The following is a 25,275-nucleotide window of genomic DNA, read 5'->3' as shown; positions in this document are numbered from 1 at the left end:
ATACACACAAGGCGACATCTCAGTTCTTCACACACGTATCTTCACGTTAAATCTCCCACTCCATTTTACACCTCTAAATTCCAAAACTATCACAAATAGAGAGGGTACAATATCCGAGACGAAAGAATGCATGACTCTCTTCTAGATTCAAGGTTTTGCAGATGAAATTTTACCCTGAGAGGCAGAGCTTTGTGTCCTCTCCAACCCCTGCAGTATGAACAGGACTCCCAGAAGCACTTCATTAGAATTCTACTAATAAAATGATTAGGATGCTGTGAAGTTCCTCACAATACGTAACAATAAAAACTGGGTGGCACAACAGGATCATCTATTCTCTCCAAATTTAACTCACAAATAACAAGCATCTCAAATTCAAAGGAACTAAAAATGGCAACGAATGAATATCAAAATTAATAGATGTGCTTTTGCAAGCATGCTGCCATAATCCTACCTTTTATCATGATGATGTGAAACATACCAACACCAACCTGAATAAAAAGAAAAATGCTAACTTTCTGATACAGGGGGATCAAAAAGAAAACTCTGAGATGAGCAAAACTCCTCGAAGGATCTAAGAGTTAATCCCGGCCTACCAAGAGCAACTTGAAACCTTTTCCTAGTTGGAACTGACAGGGATGTCAGGCAGTACAATGAGCCTAACTCTGGGAAATGAACAAAGGGTTGAAGAAGGGGAGGAGGGTGTGGAGGGATGGGGTAACTGGGTGACAGGCACTGAGGAGGGCACTTGATGGGATGAGTACTGGGTATTATACTATATGTTGGTAAATCGAACTTCAATTTAAAAAAGGAGAGTCGGGATCCCTGGGTGGCGCAGCGGTTTGGCGCCTGCCTTTGGCCCAGGGCGCGATCCTGGAGACCCGGGATCGAATCCCACGTCGGGCTCCTGGTGCATGGAGCCTGCTTCTCCCTCTGCCTGTGTCTCTGCCTCTCTCTCTTTCTCTCTGTGACTATCATAAATGAATAAAAATTAAAAAAAATATATACTTAAAAAAAAAAAAAAAAAAAAAAGGAGAGTCAAGGGGAGTTCATTGTGGTGTACTTCCAGGACAGGTGGCAGAGGAAGAGGACCCTAAACTCACCCCCTCCCACAGGTATAACTAGGTATCACCCACATCAGTGTAAATAGCCGAGAACACCACTTGAAGATTGGCAGACTGGACTCTGCACAGCTAAGTCTAGAGAGGAGGCCACAATGAAGAAGGAAGGAAGGGCACAGATGTGGTCAGGAGCTAGATGAGCCCATGAGCTTTCTACAAAAGGGAGGACATTGGGAACACACAGAGGGGAGAGGACCAAACCTTCATACCAAGCACCTCAGCACAGGGAACCCACATGAAAACCAGAGGGGCGTAATTTCATGAGTTCTTAGAATCAGTGGGACTTTAACACCTGGAACTTTAAAACTGAATCCCCACCCTTAGAGAACACAACAAACAGCCCCCGGGAGATACAGCAATAAAGCAGCACTTCCAAAAACACCTGTGGTATACACGAAGGAGCTTTCTTCACTGATTTCAGAGCATGAGTAGAAGGGGCAGGAATCCTGGAGAGACTTCTCCAGGAACAAAGGAGCTGGTGGATACCATCTCCCTGCCCAGACACACAGACACCTACAGAAACAAGTTCAGTGCCAATACTTTCCATCTAGCTTGCTAACAGTATGCCTGGCTTCTCCTGTGGACACATCCCCTCCAGCCAGGCCCTGGTTCCAGTTCTCCCCCCCGAGCAGATCCACATAAAACATTGCTAACAAGTTTTGATATAGTCCCAATAGTTGAACGCCACCTACGGCAGCGTTCTCCTGGGTCCTGCCCCATCCAACACATCCTTGGCTGAAGCCCATCCAAAGCAGTGCCACAAGCTTGGCAGGGTGCAAGCAGCCTGATAGGGATTGGCACCTCTGCAAACTGACTCCTGCCCTGAGGAGAGCAGAAGACAACCACACACCAGTCAGACTCTTGGTTCCAGCAGTGGGCTGGAGTCAGAGAGCCACTCTAACTGTAGGCATCACCCACCAATAAAAGCTTCTCAGGGAACAAAACAAGGGAAGTGCCCAGCAGTCTGGTACTACTGCATCTCTGTCAAATTCCTAGTCTGATGTGACACATGCCCAGGTCAGTCCCAACTGGCCCACTAAAAATACAAGAATCGAATGCTGCCCACAACATGCAGAGAGCCACTGCAGATGACTGGACTGAAAGAAAAAGTGGCTCAGCCACAACAGCAGGGTATATGCAACATGCAGAGATACCCCTGAAGCACCAGGTTCTGGTGAACAGGGGACACTGCACTACAGGGAACTATAGGACCTCTTTTTCATAAGGCCACTGCTTTCAAGAGCAGAAGACATAGCTGACTTTTCCTAACATACAGAAATAAACATAGAGTTAGACAAAATGAGGAGAAAGAGGAGTATTTCCCCAGTGCAAGATCAGGTCAAAATCATAGCAAGAGACCTAAACAAAATGGAGATAAGTAATATGCCTGATAGGGAATTTAAAATAATGACCATAAAGATACTCACTGGACTTAGAAAGCAAAAAAGAACCAATCAGAGATGAAGAACTCAGTAAGTGAAATTAAAAATACAATAGACGGAATAAACAGACTAGAGGAAGCACAAGATTGGCTCAGCAACTGGAAAAGAATAGTGGGAAGCAATTAAGCTGAATAGGAGAGAGGAAAAAAAATAATAAAAAATGAAAACAGACTTATGGAACTCAGCAACATCATCAAGCGTGGTAAACATTTGCATTATAGGGAATCCCAGAAGAGACAAGAGATAAGGGGCCAAAAAATTCATTTGAAGAACTAACAGCTGAAAAATTCTCAAATCTGGCGAAGAAAACAGAAATCCAGATCCAGGAGGCACTGAGAGCCCCCAGCAAAAACAACACAAGGACATGCACACCAAGACACAGTAATTAAAATAGCAAAACACAGTGATAAAAGAGAGAATTTTAAAAATAGCAAGAGAAAAACAAAACTACTAGAATAAATGGATTTGATAAGGTCACAGGATATAAAATTAATATACAGAAATCTATTACATTCCTATACACTAATAATGAAGCAGCAGAAAGAGAAATAAAGTAAATAATCCCATTTACAACTGCATCAAAAAGAATAAAATACCTAGGAATAAACTTAACTAAGGAAGTGAAAGACCTATACTCTGAAAACTATTTAACAATGATGAAAGAAATTGAAAATGACAGAAGCAAATGGAAAGGTATTCCACGCTCATGGATTAGAACAAATATTGTTAAAATGTCTATACTACCCAAAGCAATCTCCAGACTTAATGCAATCCCTATCAAAATACCAACAGCATTCTTCACAGGACTAGAACAAATAATCTTAAAATTTGTATAGAATCATAAAAGTCCCCAAGTAGGCAAAGTAATCTTGAAAAAGAAGAACAAAACTAGAGATATCACAATTCCAGATTTCAAGATATACTATAAAGCTGTAATATTCAAAGCAGCATGGTATCAACACTAAAATAATCACATGAATCAATGGAACAGAACAGAGAGCCCAGAAATAATTCCATGATCACATGGTGAATTAATCTTTGACAAAAGAAGCAAGAACATGCAATGGGAAAAAGACAGTCTCTTTAACAAATGGCGCTGGGAAAACTGGTCAGCTACATGCCAAAGAATGAAACTGGACTACTTTCTTACACTGTACACAAAAATAAACTCAAAACGGATTAAGAAGTGGGGTGCCTGGGTGACTTAAGTGTTCAACTCTTGATTTTTGGCTCAGGTCAAGACCTCAGGGTTGTGTGATCAAGCCCCAAGTCAGGATCCACATGGAATATGGAGCCTACTTAAGATTCTTTCTCTCCCCCATCTCCCACTCTCTAAAAAAAGAAAAAAAAAATGGACTTAGGATCTAAACAGGAGACCTGAAACCATAAAAATGGTAGTGGAGCACAGGCAGTAATTTCTCTGACACTGGCAATAACCACATATTTCTAGATGTCTCTTGAGGCAAGGGAAACAAAAGCAAAAATCAACTATTGGGGCTATATCAAAATACAAAGCTTCTGCACAGCAAAGGAAACTGTCAAAAAACTAAAAGACAATCTACTGAATGGAAGACAATATTTACAAACGACATATTCAATAAAAGCTTAGTATTTAAAATATATAAAGTCCTAATATAGCTCAATACCCCCAAAAATAAATAATTCAATTAAAAAAATGGACAGAAGATATGAATAGACATTTCTCCAATGAAGACATCTAGATGGCCAAGAGGCACATGAAAAGAAACTCAACATCACTCATCATCAGGGAAATGCAAATCAAAACCACAATGAGGTACCACCTCACACCTGTCAGAATGGCTAAAATCAAAAACCAAGAAATAACAGGTGTTGGTGAGGATGTGGAGAAATAGGAACCCTCTTGCACTGTTAGTGAGAATGCAAACGGGGGCAGCCACTGTGGAAAACAGTATGGAGGTTCCTCAAAAAGTTAAAAAAAGGGATCCCTGGGTGGTGCAGCGGTTTAGCGCCTGCCTTTGGCCCAGGGCGCGATCCTGGAGACCCGGGATCGAATCCCACGTCAGGCTCCCGGTGCATGGAGCCTGCTTCTCCCTCTGCCTGTGTCTCTGCCTCTCTCTCTCTCTCTGTGACTATCATAAATAAATAAAAATTAAAAAAAAAAAAAAAGTTAAAAAAAGAAATATAATATGATCCAATAATTCCACTACTGGGTATTTACCCAAAAATTATAAAAATACTAATTCAAAAAGATATATGCATCCCTATATTTATTGCTGCATTACTTAATATAGCCAAATTATGAAAGGAATGCAAGTGTCCATCGACAGATGAATGGATAAAGATGATGTGATATATAAACATAATGGAATATTTTGCAATAACATGGATGGATCTAGAGAGGAGTATAACGCTAAGTGAAATTAGTCACAGAAAGATAAATACCATATGATTTCACTCGTATGTGGAATTTAAGAAACAAAACAAAGAAAAAGACAAACTAAAAAACAGATTCTTAACTAGATAGAAAAAACTAATGGTTACTAGAGGGAAGGTGAGGGAGATGGGTGAAATAAGTGAAGGCGGTTAAGAATTCACTTATGATGAGCACTGACTAATGTACAGAATTACTGAATCATTATGTTGTATAGCTGACACTAATATAACATGGTATGTTACTTATAATGGAATTTTTTAAAATTTCAAAAAAAAGTTAATTGTGGCTTTGTAGTCGGCATGCTGCACGTGTCCGTTATCTCTAGGCACACTAAAACTGTAATCGATGAAATTCACTAAAAGTTTCTGCCAATATTATGTGCCTCGAAACAGTATAAATAATAGACACAGTCCTACAAATGCTTAAGATTCTTTCGATCCTTTTTAGGAGGTTGGACCACTTGTCAAGGCATTAAATGTCAAGATTCAATTCAGTGGGAAAAACCCTGCAAATCAAATGCTTACCGTTCCAGTGAATGTGTCTGCCACTCTTGTAAAAGTAAATCTAAAAATTCAAAACAGCGCCTAAAAAATGTAAAGAAAGAAATACGTTAACTCATTTTTATGTTAGTGAAAATAAAAGCTTTTTTTCTTCCCACGCTACTTTTCAGAACTGGTAAGTTTATTCTAATCATGAAGATGCAAAAAATGGAAATTAAGATAGAATCAGCATTAACTGAAAACCCAACCAAGTAAAAGTAAGCATCTATGGTGATCGGAAATAATAATTACAGACACATAGGAGACAAGATACAAAAGTCTCCCTCAAATCAGAAACTGAAGCCTCCTGGCAACATTACTGAAATGGCCTATCACTGTCATTTGTTTTTATACCACCTCAGATAATACGTTAATAAAGGAGGTACATGAGCAAAAAAGATCAGCATACGTTATTACAGAACCAGGGAATTAGTCTTTGCACTAATTTCACAGATTGCCTTATGAAAAACAGTTTAAAAATGGCCTAAAAAAGGGCTTTCCAAATTTTCCTAAGAAGGGCTCAGGTAGTGCTTAAAATAGATTTTTCTCTAACTACTCATCTATTTTCCTCTCTTTAATCTTTCAACATCCTTTCTTGTTGGGACTTTTCACTTTTGTCATCTTTCTTGGTCTGATTTGTGCACCAAAATAATTCTGGTCTCATCTCTTTTGGATAACATCACCACTTTGGGTTCTACCTCTCTAGAACTTTTCTGAAGTCCAGGGTATTTATCTTTTTGGGAGTAAACCTTAATAGTCTTAGGAACTGATTCAAGGAAACAAATCAGAGGGTAATTTTTCTCTAGTGACCAGACTTTCATTCCCATGATCCTCCCAATTCAAAATCTCATAATCCATAATTAATTACTCAATAAATCTTTAATAAACCCTAACCCGACCCTGGATGCTACAGATAACAATAGTAGCCAAGACATAAACCAGCAAGCGAGACAAGGAACAGTTCCCATGTGCCAGGAATACAAGGGGGCTCTTCTTAGAAGCACACAGGAGCTATTCGACCCAGGCCTACGGCTGGCAACCTATGTGCATGTGTACGTATGTGCTGAGTGTTGGCTGTGAAGCATACTTTCCCTCACTGACCGCACACTGACTCACGCCCACATGGTCTCTTCTCTGTCACTCTCCCTACCCAAGCTCTAACCCAGGCCATGTTTATTCTATTTCTTCCCTGTTCCTCATGGCATTTCCTGGGCTGATTTTCTTGTCTCTTTTTCTTTTTTAATTTATATCTCTTAGTGAATACAGTTATCTTTGGTGCTAATTTTGGTCTTAAGTCTCTGTTAGAACAATCTATTTAGTCAAAAATATGACCTGTAAGTTAGGTTTTATTTTCCACTTTTTAGACTAACATACAAAGAAAGAAGCAGTATCAATGTTGGCATTGTTTAACACATCAGTATTTAAACACATCAGGTTAGAACTTGTCTCTTTTCTTTACCTACTCCTATTCATCACTCAAAATGCAACTCAATTTTTCAATTTGTCTATGAAGCATTGTAGGAATATATTAGCTGCCTGTAATCACTGCTCTCTGAATTCCTAAGTCCCCAACACCAGTGTTGTAACTCACTCTTACCCTGCTTTGCATTATCGTTTTTAATCTCCCCATCTAAACGAGAAACTTCTCAGAGGCAGGGAGACTGTACAGTCCATTTCTTACAAATTTTACAAAGCAGAGCTAGGTACAGGCTGAGTGCATCACAGAAAGTGCACTGCCTGGGTTACACTGACCTCTTTAGTTCTCTTTACCTTTCTCAAGGCAGAGGGACTGGATGTCCCTATTACTTCTTCCAGCACTTTTAAGACACATGGTTCTGACTGACGCACACACTCTAATGTAAGAACAGCAATCCTAGCGTGTGACTGAGAGAGCAGTGAAGGGGATGACGTTTCTATTGTCACAGTGAATGGGCTACATGAAGTGCCAAACCACTTTACCCCAATGACTGAGCCCATGGAACAACTCTGCCCCAGGAATAACGAGAATACTCATAGGTAGACTATTAGTCAATGGGAAGAGGTAATGCTTCACCCTGCAGTTTACTGGGTTCTGAAATTCACTAACATCCTCTCCCCTGCTGAATTCACTCTCTGAACTCTAGAAGGCAAAGCTGAACTGTGGGTAAAGGGTAGATTGCATTCCTCAGAGAAATACAGGAGGCCATGCAGTTAGAGATTAAACTTCTTCAGTGGAAGATGTCAATTCCTTCCTTCTTGGCTTCATAAAGGTAGATGATTCCCCTTTCCTCCTTTAGGACTTCCACACAGCTGTTGACAAGATGGATAGGCGGCCACCTTAGGCCTGTAGCAGGCACCCCTACCCATGGAAATGTGGCAAGACCTATGTGGTATCCCAGGGAAGGAGGGAAATCATGGGCAGTGAATTTAAGCCAGGATCCAAGCCTAGAGTGAAGGGCTCTTTCACTGGACTAGGATCAGACAATGAACTCCAGGAATGTAGTCAAGAGGCTGCTGCTCAGGCTGGCCATTAATTTACCCTATGAAACTCCTACTATGGTCCACTGAAAGGCTTCAACAGAGTCCATAAATCCCCTTAAAATCTACACAAAACTATTCTGCACATTTACATTTTCTTGGCAAGAGATGCCACAGGTTTTATTATACTCTCAAGAGTCAAGAACCACAGATTCCAGCTAGAAGAAGCCTTATTTGTCGCTTGTGATCTAGGGCAGCTCATCCGGACCCAAAACCAGCCACGGATCTGGAACAAAGACCTAGCTAACTAACCAGGTGGTATCTCCTGGATACATCTCCCACAATTGTGCAGCAAAAGCACATATTGGACAGGATTTAAAATCCCAGAAATCACTGTCAGAAGAGGGAACAACATATACCTCCTTCTACCTACAGTAATATTAAATAGATGTAATCAATTTTTATAATGTTCTTTTTCTTGCATGCAGTTACCACTTTCATTCAGAGAAGGAGTACACCAATGATTTAGGTTAGAAGGACTATCTGGAAAAAAATGTATACTCCCTTCCATTAACTCACATACATACATATGCACATTCTCTCTCTCTCTCTCCTTTTCTCTCTTGTTCTCTCTCTCACACACACACATACAATTAATAGAGGTTGTCCAAATTTATTTTCCAGACTATTTAGATCAAGGTCCTTCAAACCAAAGACCTTTATTGCAATAATTTAAAATAATTCTAACATTTCAAACATGAATTTGTTTCCATGGACGCAAATTCTGGAATTTATTTTGATTTTTAACAATTTAAAAACAACGAGGAAACTTTAAAAATTTACCTTCTAACTGCAACAGACTTAGAGGTACAGTTGCTTGTTATGACAGGTATTAGCCTAGGGATGTGTGTGTGCTGCAGAGAACAACAAAAACAGAGGTGAACACTTGAAAATACAAAAATAAAATAAAACTAAGACAACCACATTTCCTCATTAAGCCACCTAAAGCACATATGTATTTAGATTAGAACTTCACAGAGCTTAAAAAGGAAAAAGAATTTCATTGGATATTGCCAAAGGCCATGACAAATTTACAGAGCCTCAACAGACCACCCAATGATATATAAATAAATCTAACAAACCATTGGTGGGAAGTCTAAACTATCTGGCAATGGGGATCTAATTGAGTTCAAAAGGGATCTGAAGACCAATGTTTTTATACTGTTTCAATGGGAATGTCCAACAATGGCTTTGGATTTAATATTTCAAGTAGGCGGTGCAAATAGTAGGGGCTAAAAATAATACAACTAAGTGACCCACAATAACCAGGAATATTCTGAAAAGATTTTAGCATCATCAAGTCCCAGTCTCAAGGGTTGCCTCTGGGGAAAAGAGATTCGCAGGTGAGAAGAAGGTGATGTGGAGAACATTCATTTTTAGCTTTTGTGCATTATTAGGTTTTATTGAAAACTTGTCTATAAATTACTTGGATAGTTATTTAAATAAATCAGTGTTTAGAACACCGAAAAGAACCTTTTGTTTATGGGCTTAAACACAATTAACTAAATAAAAACTTAAGGTGAATAACAAAGCCACAAGCACAAATAGCTAAAATGGAATGACTGGGAATTAAGGAGTAATATCTGGAGACAAAAAGAACTAGGTAGAAACCCAGAAGCAGATGCAGATGTTCAAATATTTAAAGCCAATGATGAGTAAATGATCAACTCATCAGTAGGCATACACCATATCCATAATTCACATCACAAAATGTAAAAGGCTCATATAGGATATAATTAAGGAGGGGGGAAGCTGATTTGTATCTACAATATGATTCTAACTATATGAAATCATGCTAATGAAAAATGCCTCCAATGTCGCTTATCAACCACCAACGTTTGCCACTTGCTTATTCTATGTATGGCCCCAAAATATACTTACCCGAATGATTAACCTAACAGCTACAACACCAGAAGTGGCCATAATTTTGGCACTATTTGGAATTAAATTAAAGATGGTTGGCATAATGGCTTCAGCTCCATGGTCAAACTTATTTCCCAGAACTGATGACAGATGCCTACAATAAGAAAGGAAAACTGCACTGTACCTGTATTTCTTGCAAACAGTGAAGCATATAAACCTCAACATTGCAGGGCTTTTGATTAAAGTTATCTAGAGATAAAGGTAACAGTCTAAGATACTTTAAAAATACTTCCAATGTGCACAAAGTGGACTTGGCAAATAGCCATTGGCCCACAAGTTTGGTTCTTTTATTTTTTAAATAAATCATTTCCAACTAATGAGTCTGAAAATAGCAAAAGACAAACTGATCATACACAAAATATAAATGAGAAAGCTCCCTCACCCTTTCCCTCCTTTTGCTCCATTAAAAAACCTTTAACACATTAATATACATGCTTCCATATCTGACACTTTCAACAGCTGCAGTTTCTCCTTCCTATTGCTGCTTTGATATTCTGACACACTTTCAAACAGAGAAGTTCCAGCTTCAAACACTGATAACAGGTTGAGCTAGTGTAAAATTATAGCCTTTGACTTTAACTTTATAGCTACAGTACTCTTCTGGAAACAAACAAAAATTCTGATCATTATGATATATCCAGGCAGCAAAACTCAATGAAAAAGCTGAGAAACAAAAATTTGCAAAATTTCTTTTTTCTGTATTATTAGTAACAACTGCTTCAAGTTTAAAATAAAGGCTTCAGGGCAGCCCAGGTGGCTCAGCAGTTTAGCGCCGCCTTCAGCCCAGGGCCTGATCCTGGAGATCCAGGATGGAGTCCCACGTCGGGCTCCCTGCATGGAGCCTGCTTCTCCCTCTGCCTGTGTCTCTGCCTCCCTCTCTCTCTCTCTCTCTCTGTGTGTCTCTAATGAATAAATAAAATCTTTTAAAAATAAATAAATAAAATAAAGGCTTCAGAGCTAAGTCACTGAATAAACTTGAAAATCTGTCGCTTTTACATCAGTGGGCAGGAAATACTGTAATACTATAAAAGTACCAACAAACATATAAATGGAATTGGTCCTGGACACTAGTCAGAAGGTACATGAAAGAGACTTGCTGGGCATATTCAATGAACCATCTCTGAAGCACTGCAATGAGGCTATTTTAGGATGTGTGAGAATGTGAAGCATGGCAGTCCTTACCCCAGCGTGATACAAGCCTCCCGCACTACCTGAGACCGCAGGTCCTTAGCAGATAATTTAAAGGCTCCATCCAAAAGACGCAAATGTTGAAAGAAGTTATCATACTCAGCAGCACCAGCCAAAAGTAAAGATCTAATCTTTTTAAGCTGACGGGACAAAAAAAATTAAGAGATACACAAAACAATTTTTAAAACCATAAATATAAAAACAACAGAAGCTATCAAACAAGAGAACATCAAAGTTAATTGACATAAAAGGTTTTCCCAAAAGAATTCAGCCAATTCAGCATCAGCTACCATACTTACAAAGAACAGATTATTTTAAAATACAGTATCTTACAATTCTACAACCAATTCCAACTGCCATTTGTTTAATGAATCAAAGAAAGGAGCAATATATATATAGTATATATATAGTATATAGTATCCTCCACTGTATCCTTACTAAAAGACTAGTCTGAGTTTAAATGGAATATAGCAGTAATTTTATCACCTCACTTCCTGCCAGCTGACCAATGGAAAATAGCTTTCCTCAGATAAGACACACTCTCATTTTAATGTTCACCCCACTTTTCATTAATCCACTTTTTAAAATAGAAGAGACAGAACTTTCTAGCATATGATATGAAGAAAGAAAGGAAGAGAGGGACACACACTGAGAAAAGTCAATTCAGGGGCACCTGGGTGGCTCAGTCACATAAGCATATATATGTCTTCAGGTTAGGTCATGATCCCAGGGTCCTAAGACTGAGCCTCACATTGGTTTCCCCACTCTGCTGGGAGCCTGCTTCTCCCTCTGCCTCTGCTGCTCCCCCATGCTTGTGCATGTTCTCCCTCCCCCCACCCCCATCAAATAAACAAATAAAATCTTTAAAAAAGAAGTATGGTACTCTACTAAAAAGGTTAAGTATAAATACAGTAATTTATATATAAAATACTACTTATAATTCATCAGAGCTATACTCCAATTGCATAATTTAGAACATTTAAATAAATCTAATGAAAATATAATCACATAAAGTCAACACATGAAGTCAACAGCTTACAGCATTTACTCTTTGCTCCCAATCATGCTTGTCATCAGATAATATTTCCCTAATCTTGTTTATGGATTCCTCAAGGTCTCGGCTGGAATAAATCTGTAAGCAAAGTTAATTTATAACCAATGTAAGGAATTTTATAGAATAAACAAAGAGTAGTTTTTAATCAAAGTCAAGAGCATTAAGTATACTTTAAAAGAAATTATTTCATTTTTCAGAAGGACCTACAAGATAACATCTAAGCAGATTTGTCTTAGAATGAGCTTCCTTCCCATTATGAATATATACTCCCTAGATTTCATACCAAATATGGATAACCCTGCTTCAAACACAGCTTTACTATAAACTTCACAGATGATTTCATATACAGAAGAGAAGCCAGCGGGGGAACTGTCAGTGATGCACAAGTCATTTATTACTCTTAGTATTATTTGTAACACATTATATACATAACTTGAACACTCTCTTCCAATCTCCTTTCTCATTTATGCATACACCTGACTAATAAGATAGGTAGGGGAATAATCAAGAATGATGCAAGCTGGGAAGGTCAAGGATTTAAGGATGAACCTGAGCCTATGATGCCGGTTACATGATTTATACACATATGGCAACCAAGCAGCAGGTGGCAAGTGATCGCACAGAAATTAATTAGTGCTGTAGGAATCCGGAGCACCACATTCAGTGCAGGCTGAGGAAAGGTGTCATTAGCCCCCAGGTAACAACAGATGACACTGAGGCACAAAAGCAGTTAAAATGTGTGTACCCCAATCTTACGAGCAATGTCTGCTTCATCTGTTAGGGACTTAAGTGAAGCATCACAACAACATAGGCTTGGACTTTTATTAATCTGTTCTTTATAGCTTTGCAGACACCCAGGTCCTTGAAATTTACAAATAATCCTAAAAAAGGCAAGTCCCTAAATAAGCATGATTCTTTGTTCTCACACCTAAATCTAATCATTGCTTTCTCTCATTTACCTGACTTAACCCACAAATTTATTATTAGAGCAACAAGCAACTTCTCTCCAGTTCGTACTCAAAGATCACTTTGGGTCTTGACTTTCGCTCTTCATTTCAGCTATAAAAGGCACCAATGTTTTCTAGTCTGCAACAGCAGATCTCTTGTAGTCTCTGAGAGTTAAAAATCGCCTCATCTAGGAAGGGACTTCACATATCATCTATTTGAAAACTGAAAATTGAAGAGTATGTCTTAGCTGTTTTTAATCAAACTCAAATATCCTCACTCACCTGCACTACAGGTACATCATCAAATGCTTTAATAAAGTCCTCCTCATCAACAGCACCCGCTCCTTCTTTTGCAGCTATAAAAAAAGATTGATTTTTTAAAATGTGAACAATGTACACGGGGGTAGTCTGAATATAAACAATCATCATTACATCTTAGAAGATTTGTATCTATTTTTCTAAAGGCTTAATGAAAATTTAGTGTTGTGGAACTGATAAAACATTACTAGCTTTTAATATCAAGGTGAAATGTAGTAATTCTATGATACTATATACATTAGCGTAGTCATTTAAAGGGGCCGACTACTTGTTAAGGAAGACTTTTAACCTTTATAAGATATAGATAGTTTATATTATAGTCATGTCTGAATCTTTTGAAAGGTTCCTAATAAACAGATATATAACAAAATTTAATCCTTCAGGGCATAAATTAGGCTATGTTATTGTTAGGCAGCTAGCATAACAAATTTGTGAAATATTCAAGTAAATTCTAAAGAATTTAACAGTTTCATTTCAACTTTGTATTAATCTCAAAACATTTCCATTTCCCTGAATGCATAACTCAATTTTTCACATACGCATCAGTAGCAATTTTACCTCAAAGATGTTGTAAGATGCTCTATATACTTAGAAGTTGACTGCTATCATTTGAGAGAGTTTTTTCTTTTGCTAATATATGAACTCTACTTCACACATGAAAATCATGTGACTTATCAGACTTTTTTTTTTTTTTTTTAATTTTCTCCAAAATAAAAGTTTCAAAATTGGAATCTAAGGTCATCTTGTAAGCCTCATTAAGGATTTTCACTGATTAGTTTGAATGCTTTTCTAGAGTTACCTTGCAGACAAGTTATTTTGTGTCTGAGGTCCCCATGGATGATTCCATGATTCTGGGAGCAAGAAATGTATGCCCTTAACTTTTGATGAAGATTCCTCACACTGAGTTCACAAGCTAACTGCAGAGACATGACAGTAATGCCATACTGTGATGTAATGCTCAATGTCTATTTTGGTGTAAAGACTGGATCCTCCCAAGCAGACAGGTCCTGAGCAACGCCCTAGACAAGTGTCACACCATGTACCCACGTATTAAAGGGGACTCGGAGACCAACATGGTCTGCAAGCCCCAGAATCAGACAAGGAGGAGTCAATAAGCCAATTCATGACCATGTTGTTTAAAAAAAAGATTTTTGGAAAAAAAGGTTAGGGCAAGGCTGAGCTCTCTATAAAACCTAGAGATAGGACTTTTGGAAGGGGTATGAGTAAGGGACAGGAAGGGGAAAAAATAGTCTGATGATGTAGAAATCTTCTAAGCCTTGTTTGTGGAACTGATGCCTTCCAAGGATAGATTTTCTTAATGAAAGATTAGAAAGATTTTTCAGTCATAGAGAGGAAAGAAGTACTGATACATGCTACAACACAGATAAAAGCATTATGCTTAGTGAAAGAAGCCAGACACAAAAGATCACATGTTACATGACTCCATTTCTATGAAATATCTAGGATGGGCAAAAGCACAGAAGCACAATGCAGACTGCTGCCAGGGGCTGGGGGAAGGAAGACACGGGGAGCAACTGTCTAAAGGATCCGGGGCTTTCTTTTGGGAGCGGAGAAGCTCTTCTGAACTAGACAGAGGTGGTGGTTGCACAACACTGTGAATATACTAAATGCAACTGGACTAATACCTTCAAAATAGTTAACTTGATGCTTTGTGGATTTACACTCAAAGACAACCTTTTTTAATACATCGAAAAATAAAAAAGATAGAAAGGGCCAAGAATACCAACAAACACACAGCTTTTCCTTCTACCATCCATGCTGTAAACATCCCTGTCAACCATAAACACAGCTATTTTAACATGGACAGAGAAGCTGGGTGCAAAGGTACTGCAGGGGCATCGAGTTGACCGAGGCCAAAACCCCAACATTCTAAGGCCAGCACAGAAGGCCAGAAAGACCATCAGGAGACAGCATTTTTTTTTAATTTTTATTTATTTATGATAGTCACAGAGAGAGAGAGAGGCAGAGACACAGGCAGAGGGAGAAGCGGGCTCCATACACTGGGAGCCTGATGTGGGATTCAATCCCGGGTCTCTGGGATCAAGCCCTGGGCCAAAGGCAGGCGCCAAACCGCTGCGCCACCCAGGGATCCCAGGAGACAGCATTTTAATGTCAATCCTTTCCCCAGTTTTAACTTTGTTCATCCAGCCAACTTCAAAAGCCCAATGCTAACAATAAGAACAGTTCTAAAAACAATTGTCTAAAGACAATTTGAAGTAAAAAGAAATTTGCATGTTGATTTCAAATGTGACAGGAAAATGCAAGTTATATATAATAAGGACTCAAATTGTCTAAATTAGAGGATGGCAGAGGAAGGACTTAGAGGAAGACATCTTTGTAAATCAATGTTCAAAAAGCTTTGGGGAGCTAATCCCTACTGTTTTCTTATTACTTAGGTCAACATTCACACAGGTCTCACAAGGAATAATGCTATTTGTAGGAACAAAATACATTTTAAAGACAGAAGGGGGATCCCTGGGTGGCGTAGCGGTTTGACGCCTGCCTTTGGCCCAGGGCGCGATCCTGGAGACCCGGGATCGAATCCCACGTCTGGCTCCCGGTGCATGGAGCCTGCTTCTCCCTCTGCCTATGTCTCTCCCTCTCTCTCTGTGTGTGTGACTATCATAAATAAATAAAAATTAAAAAAAAAAAAAAAAAAAGACAGAAGGTACACCATCTGACTTTTGGAGAGTCTCAGTGTCAGTAAACAAAGAAGGTAAAAAAAAAGGCCCCATGGTAATTTCAGGCATGGCTGGAGCCCCATAACGGAATAAAGCCATAAGGGCACACTCCTGCTCTGTCCCCAAGCTCTGCTCGCCTCTGCCCTGGCCATATTCTCCCATGGACTCCCCCAACCCCCGTACCAAACATGGCAACACAACAGCTCAAATTTCTACTGTCAGCTATTAGCATGAATAGCACAGTACTAATTTAAAGAACAGCAAGCAAAAAACATATTGCAAACAGGATCACTCCACTCCTGAAGGACACAGAAGACAAACATGCACATGCACATCTGGTTTTAAAAGCTGGCAAAGCCGATCCCACAGCACCCCACGGAGGTTGATCTTACCTGAAGACTTGGATCCAAGGGTGGATGATCCAAGCCGGCGGGTGGTCCCCATTCCAACGTTTCTCCGTGAGCTGGGTGGAGCTTTGGATGATGTAGAACTAGCAGAGGAAGGTCTATTACCATCCACAGAATCTTCATCATCAAAATTTTTATCTGAAGCGAAAGTAGAGAAATCAGTATCAATGTTTAAAAAAAGGGGGAGTACTTTTCCACCTGAATGTAAAACAACAAAGTAGTCATAGAGAGGTGAATGATGTGCCTACTCTTGAGACTTGAGGTGCCAGGTCAGGGTCTAGAAAGGTCTTAGGTAAATCCAAAATGCAGATACAAACATCATGTTTGCTCTCACATATCTAGAATGCTCTCCTGCTCTAATTTTGGAAAAAAGAGAAGACACAAAGAAGAAAACAATCTCTTATAAAAGCACCACCTAAGAACAGTTACTTTAACATTTTGGCATTATTTCTGACCATCCTTCCATGCATTTTTAAATAACAGTTGACATAAGACTACCTATCATTTGGTACTTTGCTTATTTCAAATATGTGCATTTTTCCATGTGCTTTCCAATATACTTCATAAACACCATTTTAATGGTTGCACAGTACTCTGCAATGAGAAAATGCCACACTGAAACAACTATTGTTAGGCCCTTGAGGTCATTCTAATAGGTCACCATTAGAAATAACATTGCAACAAACACCTTCCTATTCGCGTCTTTGTTTAAATCTCTAACAATTTTAAGAAAGAAAAACAAAACAAAACAAAACAAAACAAAACAAAACAAAACAAACCACCACCACCCTGGAAGCAATACCTACTGGGTCAAATAGTATAAAAGATTTTAGTATCTACTGCCAAACTTATTTTCAGAAAAGTAAAGTTCTTTTTTTCTGTAAGTTCAAAGAAGTACCCATGTTGTCACACACCTGCCAACACTAAGTATTATCATTTTTAAATGTCAATCAATTTGACAGATGAAAAAAATGCTTCCTCTTCAATGTCTCGTTTCTCTTTTAGTGGGATCGAGCATGTTTCTTCAGTTCATTAACTTCTAAACTTTCTAAGCATCAGTGGATCCAATGAATAGTCCAAGGAAAACTGAAATATTCATTTAAAATTTAAAAGAAAAAAGAGGTGCTCGTGGGTGGTTCAGTTGATTAAATGTCTGCCTTCGGCTGGGGGGTCATGATCCCAGGGTCCTAGGATCAAACCCTGAGTTGGACTCCCTGCTCCCCACCCCTATCATCACCCCCGGGGTTGTGTTTACTCACTCTGTCAAATAAATAAATAAATAAATAAATAAATAAATAAGAAAAACAATTAAAAATTTTTTAATCTTTGGGTTTTTAAAAATCAACATATTTAGAAACAACATTTGGATGACACAAAGTTAAAGCTATCATGGTGCACTATATAGAGTGCCATGGCCTTACACAGTATCTGCGAGTCATTCAAGAGGCTAAACAAAGGACCTAAGGGTTATTGAAAAAAGAAAAAGCAAGCAAGCAAGCAAACATCTGTAGCTGGCAATATTCATGATTTCTGAATAAAGATGCTAGATCTCTACCAATACATCTGAAGTAAAATAACTGTTGACCAGAAAACTGTATAAACAGCAGCCTATTTCCTTGATTTGGTTGCTTCTTGGCTCAGCTATCAACAGCCAAGTCTCCTATCTACTCAGGAACCTCCCAACTACCAACAATCCACTTCAAACTACATGATGTTTTTAATTCAACACCGGTGGGGGGGGGGGGGGGGTATGACCCATCCTTCTACATGCATATCCTTATGTAAATTAGCTTCCTCCAACGTGTCTTTATATTTTCCAGATCGCCTTTTCAAGCAATCCTCTTTTACAGACACTTTTTTCAGTCCACACATCAACTCTGCGCTGATCCAGAAGTTCAGTGGTCTCCTGGCACAGACTTCCTATGTGGATTCAAAAGGTGACTCTTGAACTGCAAATACATTAACGAGGCTCTTCCCAAGAGTAACACTGCATCTCATATTAAGGATAGGAACAACCCCAATGAAAGGGCACCCGGTGAGCACTAGCAGATGATTAGCAGTGGGCATTAGCAGAGACAAGTGAGCATTAGCAGAGACAAGGACTGCTCTCAGCCCACCTGCCCTCAGGGGAGTGCTAATCATCATTCTTGTCAGAACAGTAACAGTACCAGTCTGTGGGAAAGGTGCAGAATGAAAAGGACAAGTGAGGACACTACTATGCTTCACTCAGAAATTTATGTAAAGTCTGTTTAGTTTTTCTAACATGAGCAGGCACGGCATGGAGAACTGCATTCACTTAGTGAAAATTATTTTCAATGGGCCAATGTCACCAGATTTCCTGAGGTTTCTACCGCAACAAGGATGATGAGTATCCAGGACCAGCCAGACACTACCACTGTCAGCAAACAGCTAGAAACCAGAGTCTGTAAAACAACTATCTCAGATGAGACAACAGACAGTGCAGAACTGTGAGCCATGAGAGGGAGAAATAGGGTGAGTTATAGTCACCCAGCTTCCTCCCTGGACACAATTTCCAGGTTGCCAAATACTGAGAAGGGGACCCCAAAATGAACCTTGGAAGCCTTGCTAAGTGGAAAAAATGAAGATCAGACTTCAAGGGGACAGAGGGCGCTGGAAGGTACAGGCAGAGTGCTGGGAAAGAAGATGCTGCACAAAAAGGGAAAGAGATCTCTAGAAATGAACTGAGTTCTAGGCCATGCATGCAGGAGTGAAATTCCACACCCAAGGCAGGGGGAAAAATGACCAGGAGGCTACAGGCTGAAGAAATCCCAATGTGTGCACAAAGTAGGAGTGTGTTCATGCACCAGAGCAGAATGCCCTTGGAGACTCACCCCAGGCATTCAGTGAGACCCTGAGAGGGCAGGCCTTAATGGAAGGGCTGAGCCATTTTATGCAGGGAAGGTTATAGTAAACCTGCCATTAAAAACAGACCTCTAGGGTATTAGAATAGACCTGCAAGTAACTAAAGGCTCTGCCAAGCAAAGCATAACATAACAAAACAAAAGACAGACACTTGACAATGTAACTAACATTTCCAACACACACTTAATCCAGATAAGTAAGTGGAATAGAGAGACTCAGAGACCTGTAGGACAGTATCAGAAAGAAAAGAAGATATCACTTACAAAAGAAAATGACAAGCTTCATCAGAAACCATATGTGTCAGAAGACAATGGAACAGCATCTTGAAAACATTGACGGGAACATATTAACCTAGAATTCTATATCCACTAAAAATATCTTCTAAAAATAACAGTTAAATAAAAACATATTCAGACAAACCAAAAAACAATTCTTCACCAGGAGACCTGCACTCCCAAGAAATGTGCAAGGAAAATATTCCTGCAAAAGGAAAATGATACCAAGTGGAAACTTGGATTTACATAACAAAATGAACAGCACTAGAGATAGTAAATAGATGGATAAAGATAAGACTTTCTCATCAGATTATAATTTTATAACTTACTGTTTAAGGCAAAAATAAAACCCTCGACATTTAGTTTTCATTCTTTTTAGAGTCTCAGGTCACAGGCAGATGACCTGGAAGCCAGGCAAAGGACCCTGGTCGGCGTATGGACATGGTATTTAGAATACATGCTGTAGTATGAGATGCCACACAAAAACTGGGGAAGCATGAAAAAAATGGAAGCAGTTCAGATTCTGCCCTAAAGAAGGTTATATTTTGTAAAAGTTAATTTTAACTTGGATAAGCGTACTCAAGATGTCATATAATAGTGTACTCCCTGAGAAGGGAGGAGAGTCTTGCCACAAATTTCTGTATGAAAACGCCTTCCGAGGAAGGGGAGGGGAGAAAAGGAACACTGGGCAGCCAGTGTTAAGTTTTTTGTTTTGTTTTGTTTTGTTTTTAAAGATTTTATTTATGGGGCACATGGGTGGCTCAGCGGTTGAGCCGCAGGTAGCCTGCTTCTCCCTCTCCCTGTCTCTGCCTCTGTGTATCTCTCATGATTAAATAAAATCTTAAAAAAAAAAAGATTTTATTTATTTATTTGACACACAGAGAGCACAAGCAGGGGGGCAGCAGGCAGAGGGAGAGAGAAAAGCAGGCCCCCCGCTGAGCAGGGAGTCCAATGTGGGGCTCAATCCCAGAACCCCAAAATCATGACCTGAGCTGACTGCAGATGCTTAACTGACTGAGCCACCCAGGCACCCCTACTGTTAGATTTTTCTTAAAAAATAAACTTTAAGGGCACCGAGGTGGCATAGTGGATTATGCATCTGCTTTTGACTAATGTCATGACCCCAGGATTCTGGGATTGAGCCCCGCAGTGGGCTCCCTGCTCAGTAAAGACTCTGCTTCTCCCTCGACCCCTCCCCACCCGTCCGTGCTCTCTCTCTCACTCGGTTCTCTCAAATAAATAAATAAAATATTTTTTAAAAATAAAAAATAAAAATGAAAAAAAATAAATAAAAAATAAAAATAAATAAAAATGAGCTCTAAGAGTCTTTTCATTTACACCCCTTGGAAACAAATCTAGCGGGTTTACTTAATGTTTTTTTCTAACCAGATTAGAAGCAACTAAATATAGGAAGGGGGTATGAGGTGTGTAGGAGTAAAGCACAGTGATATTAATGACAAGTGACAGTTGAAAGCCTGATAGCTAAACAGAAAGTAAAAGCAAACATACATATAGAAAAACCCCCAGGGATGCCTGGGTGGCTCAGTGGTTGAGCATCTGCCTTTGGCTCAGGGCGTGATCCCAGGTCCTGGGATCGAGTCCCACATCGGGCTCCCTGCAGGGAGCCTGCTTCTCCTCTGCCTGTGTCTCTGCCTCTCTCTGTGTATCTCTCATGAATAAATAAATAAAATATTTTTAAAAAGAAAAGAAAAACCCCCAAACCCAAATTGCTCTGAATGCCAGTGCTTGTACAGAGGTCGAGTCACAGTTATATAGTCCAATAGGCACAACAGCAGATGTTCCCAACCACAAGCCTGTGCCATCAAGATTCAATTATTTTCGGGGCACCTAGCTGGCTCAGTCAAGCGTCTGCCTTTGGCTCAGGTCGTGATCCCAGGATCCTGAGATTGAGCCCGGCATCAGGCTTCCTGCTCAGCAGGGAGTCTGTTTCTCCCTCTCTCTACTCCCCTTCCCCACTCATGCTTACTCTATCTTTCTCTCAAATAAATTAATAGAATCCTTTTCAAAAAAGAGATTCAATTATTTTCGTGTGACCTCTTTATTAACAAAGAACGTTAATTCAAGGCACGTGGGTGGCTCAGTTGGTTGAGCATCCAACTCTTAGTTTTGGCTCAGGTCATGCTTTCAGGGTTGTGAAATCAAGCCCTGAGTCGGGCTCCTCACTCAGTGCAGAGTCTGCTTGGGATTCTCTCTCCCTCTCCATTCTTCCCTCCACCTCTGTTAGCACATGCATGGGCACACAAGCACATGCTCTCTCTACCTCTCAAATAAATTTTTAAAAATAAGAAAGTAATTCATATGTTCTATTGGAATTAGAAATCCAGGGAGGAAGAGAAAAGAACGTATTTGTTTTTCAGATTAGCAGTTGGACACACTGCTTTATTTTTATTTTTATTTTCACACTGCTTTACAATTAGAGACACTTTACCTGAAAAGGTGTTTGCAGGATAAAAGCTAAATGAGCCTACTGAAAACTGACACAAAGTAAGTTTGTTCTGTGTTTACCAGCTTTTAAACATGCAGAAATTGAAATCAAATTAAAAAGGTTAGCCTTCTGAAAAGTATCCCAATTTCAATCAACTGGGAAATTCTCTTACACAGAACATATTATTCTTTAACTGGACAGAAAAGCTGCCTTTACACCTGGCTGTGGTTAGAGTGGCTCCACTCTGGACGTAGCCCCAAAGGAGGAGCCTCTAAGCTTCCAACACATTTCTGTCTTTCTCAACTAAGTAATCCATACCGTACTTTACTCGTCATTGAAATCCTATTTTCGGGCAGCCCTGGTGGCGCAGCGGTTTAGCGCCGCCTGCAGCCCGGGGTGTGATCCTGAAGACCCGGGATCGAGTCGCACGTCAGGCTCCCTGCATGGAGCCTGCTTCTTCTCCCTCTGCCTGTGTCTCTGCCCCTCTCCCTCTCTCTCTCTCTCTCTCTCTCTCTGAATAAATAAATAAATCTTTAAAAAAAAAAAAAAAGAAAGAAAGAAATCCTATTTTCTTTAGGGTTTTCAGCTAAGTAGACAAGTCTTAGGATATAGCCTCTTTTTTCCTAGACCTTTAAGAGAAAAACATGTGAAAATGAGTATTTTTAGGTATGCTTGCTTATGCTAGAACATCAATTTAAAATTTTTCACACTGTAGGACAACATATGTTACACAGAAAATGGTCGTAACGAAAGATACCTGAGCCTAAAGGAGTAAGTGATTCTATCTGCAGCCACCACTGCAAAGACCGTCATCTGAGAGTCACTACTTTCATTTGACTGTCTTGGGTAGAAACCTGGGCCTTCAGGTCTCAGCCTTTTAATCCTTTAAATCACCTGGGCTCCCTTCCTCTTTTTACAGTACTGGAACAAGACATTTTTAAATGATTCATCAAGTTTCTACAGAGCGACACTGTGATCTTCATCCAACCCTCTATTCACCTCATTCCTGGCAACCCAGTTAGTAGGCCCAGTGGAGTGAAAGCAACAAAACAGAAAGCTGAAAAGGGCTACAGGTACAAAAGAGATTTTAAAACACAGAAGAGACAGGACTCTTTGAAGAAACAAAAGGCCAGAGAACAAACAGTAACACGGTCAACCATGGACCCAAAAGCAAACCAGCAGAATTCTAAACAAGTCTCCAAACGTGTCTTGCACAAGTCTTGAACTGTGGACAAGGTGCTAGGTGGAGGCTAGAGAGAGAACATGGCCAGCCCGGAGGACAGAAGCAGTACGTCAGCCTCACCTGCCTCAGGCTCTGAAATCCCTGGGCGAGCCCCAACAGGGCCCCAATTGCCTCAGAAGTGAACTCTAGCCAAGCTGGATGGGGAAAGATATAACGTAACAAACCACAGACAGATTCTATAGGTCAAACGCGATCAGAGGAGTGCTGGGGTGGCTCAGTCGGTTACCTGTCTGACTCCTGATTTCAGCTCAGGTGGTGATCTCATGGGTTGTGAGATGGAGCCCCACATTGGACTTGGTGCTCAGCAGAGGGTCTGCTCGAACATTCTCTCTCTTTGGCCCTCCCCTAACTCACACACATGTGTGTGCACACTCTGTCTCTCAAATAAATAAATCTTTAAAAAACAATGATCAGAAAGACCATTTTTATATATCACCATAACTACAGGTTTAGATCCAGGGTGATAGAGAAACAGAATAGTCTAAAGACAAGGCTTCAAGTTCAGTGTCTGGAACCTAGAATTACAAGCTTTGGATTACCCTGTCCATTTAGAAAATGTATACACTCATCCATGAGGAGAAACAAAATGTCACCAAAACTAAGAAATGCCTATTCTGTTGTCCATCTGCCACAAAGGCAAGAACCTAAACCACAAAGCTTTTCCTATTTTCTCCTAAGGCAGGCTTTGACTAGTGGAAGCCCAATAGGGAGGAAATGTCTCATTTTCTAGAGCAAAGACAACTAACTCTCTGTTTCACTGCATTAGGGTCACTTTGTGGAAGCTGATATTCCTGATAGCATTACAAATTCACCCACTCCCTGGTTACGAAAAGGGAGTAAGAAATGGGACAGCTTAGTAACTAGAATATAATTAGCATTCCCCAAAGAGGCTGCAGAGAGACCTGATAACAAGCTCAAAGGCTTACTGCTTTTATAAATATCCCCAAATTTCTTCTTTCTTTGAATGTTCACAGAGCCAAGGCTTCGCTCTCTGCAGTCTTGCCTGATGTGCCCAACATATTCCTATGTTATTCTGAAAACACTAGTCTAGTGCTGGCTGCCCCTCCAAGTTCTTGCCCAGCTCCATCCAGAAAGAGCCAACCATGCCCATGCTAGACCCTGTGATTGGTTTTCTGCAGATTTCATCAAGTCTTCCTGATAACTCTACCTTTAAAGGTACCTTTCTTTAAAGGTAAAGAAACTTAACACATCCAGGTATAATGGGCCCAAAGTCATGAGGCTAAGTAGAGGCAAACTAGAAGGTGGAAGAAGCCAAGATTCAAGTTCATGTCTGTCCAATTCAAGATCCTCTGATCTGAGTCACGATAATTAAAAAAAAGCAATCCATATAAACTTGCCACTTACCTTGTGCTGAGCACTGTGCTAAGTGCTTTCTGTGCATTATCTTATTTATTTCTTATAACAAATGTTTGCTTACCTAAGAAAACTATTTACTTAAAATAATTTCTTAAACACAGAATTATTAATATCTCCTACAAACATGGACTTAAAACCAACAAAATACTAAGCAAACCAAATCCAGCAACATATACAAATAATTATCATTATGGCCAAGTGGGATTTATCCCAGGAATGTAATGTTGATTATAAGATCAATTAATCGAATACATTGTATCAGTGGACTAAAAGACAAAACAACATGCTCAATGGATGCAGCAAAGTATTTGATAGTGACCAAAACAAAACCCTTTCGTGCTAAAAACACAACAGAGATTAGAGGGAACTCACAAAAAACACTCTATTAACATCATACCCAATGGTGAAAGACTAGATGCTTTACCCCTCAGACAAGATGCCTGCTCTTGCCACTTTTACTCAATACTGTACTACAGATTC

At 39.7% G+C, this 25,275-nt stretch overlaps 1 protein-coding gene across 25 annotated transcripts in view; it reads right to left on the bottom strand.

Annotated features, from left to right (window-relative positions):
* The window catches only part of CLASP1 (cytoplasmic linker associated protein 1), a 267,443-nt gene that overhangs the window by 104,592 nt on the left and 137,576 nt on the right, over positions 1 to 25,275 (bottom strand). For all 25 annotated transcript variants that reach the window (XM_072788828.1, XM_072788829.1, XM_072788832.1 and 22 more), the window contains exons 9-15: positions 16,557 to 16,709; positions 13,427 to 13,500; positions 12,183 to 12,275; positions 11,138 to 11,283; positions 9,914 to 10,049; positions 8,816 to 8,886; positions 5,501 to 5,560 (exon numbers count right to left, since the gene is read on the bottom strand). In XM_072788828.1, the coding sequence (XP_072644929.1) occupies positions 5,501 to 5,560; positions 8,816 to 8,886; positions 9,914 to 10,049; positions 11,138 to 11,283; positions 12,183 to 12,275; positions 13,427 to 13,500; positions 16,557 to 16,709 (733 nt within the window). The remainder of the gene's footprint in view (positions 1 to 5,500; positions 5,561 to 8,815; positions 8,887 to 9,913; positions 10,050 to 11,137; positions 11,284 to 12,182; positions 12,276 to 13,426; positions 13,501 to 16,556; positions 16,710 to 25,275) is intronic.

This window comes from Canis lupus, chromosome 20, assembly GCF_048164855.1.
Source record: "Canis lupus baileyi chromosome 20, mCanLup2.hap1, whole genome shotgun sequence".
NCBI lineage: Eukaryota > Metazoa > Chordata > Mammalia > Carnivora > Canidae > Canis > Canis lupus.
Note: the sequence above shows the minus strand (reverse complement) of the source record. Positions and strands in the feature narration are given on the sequence as shown.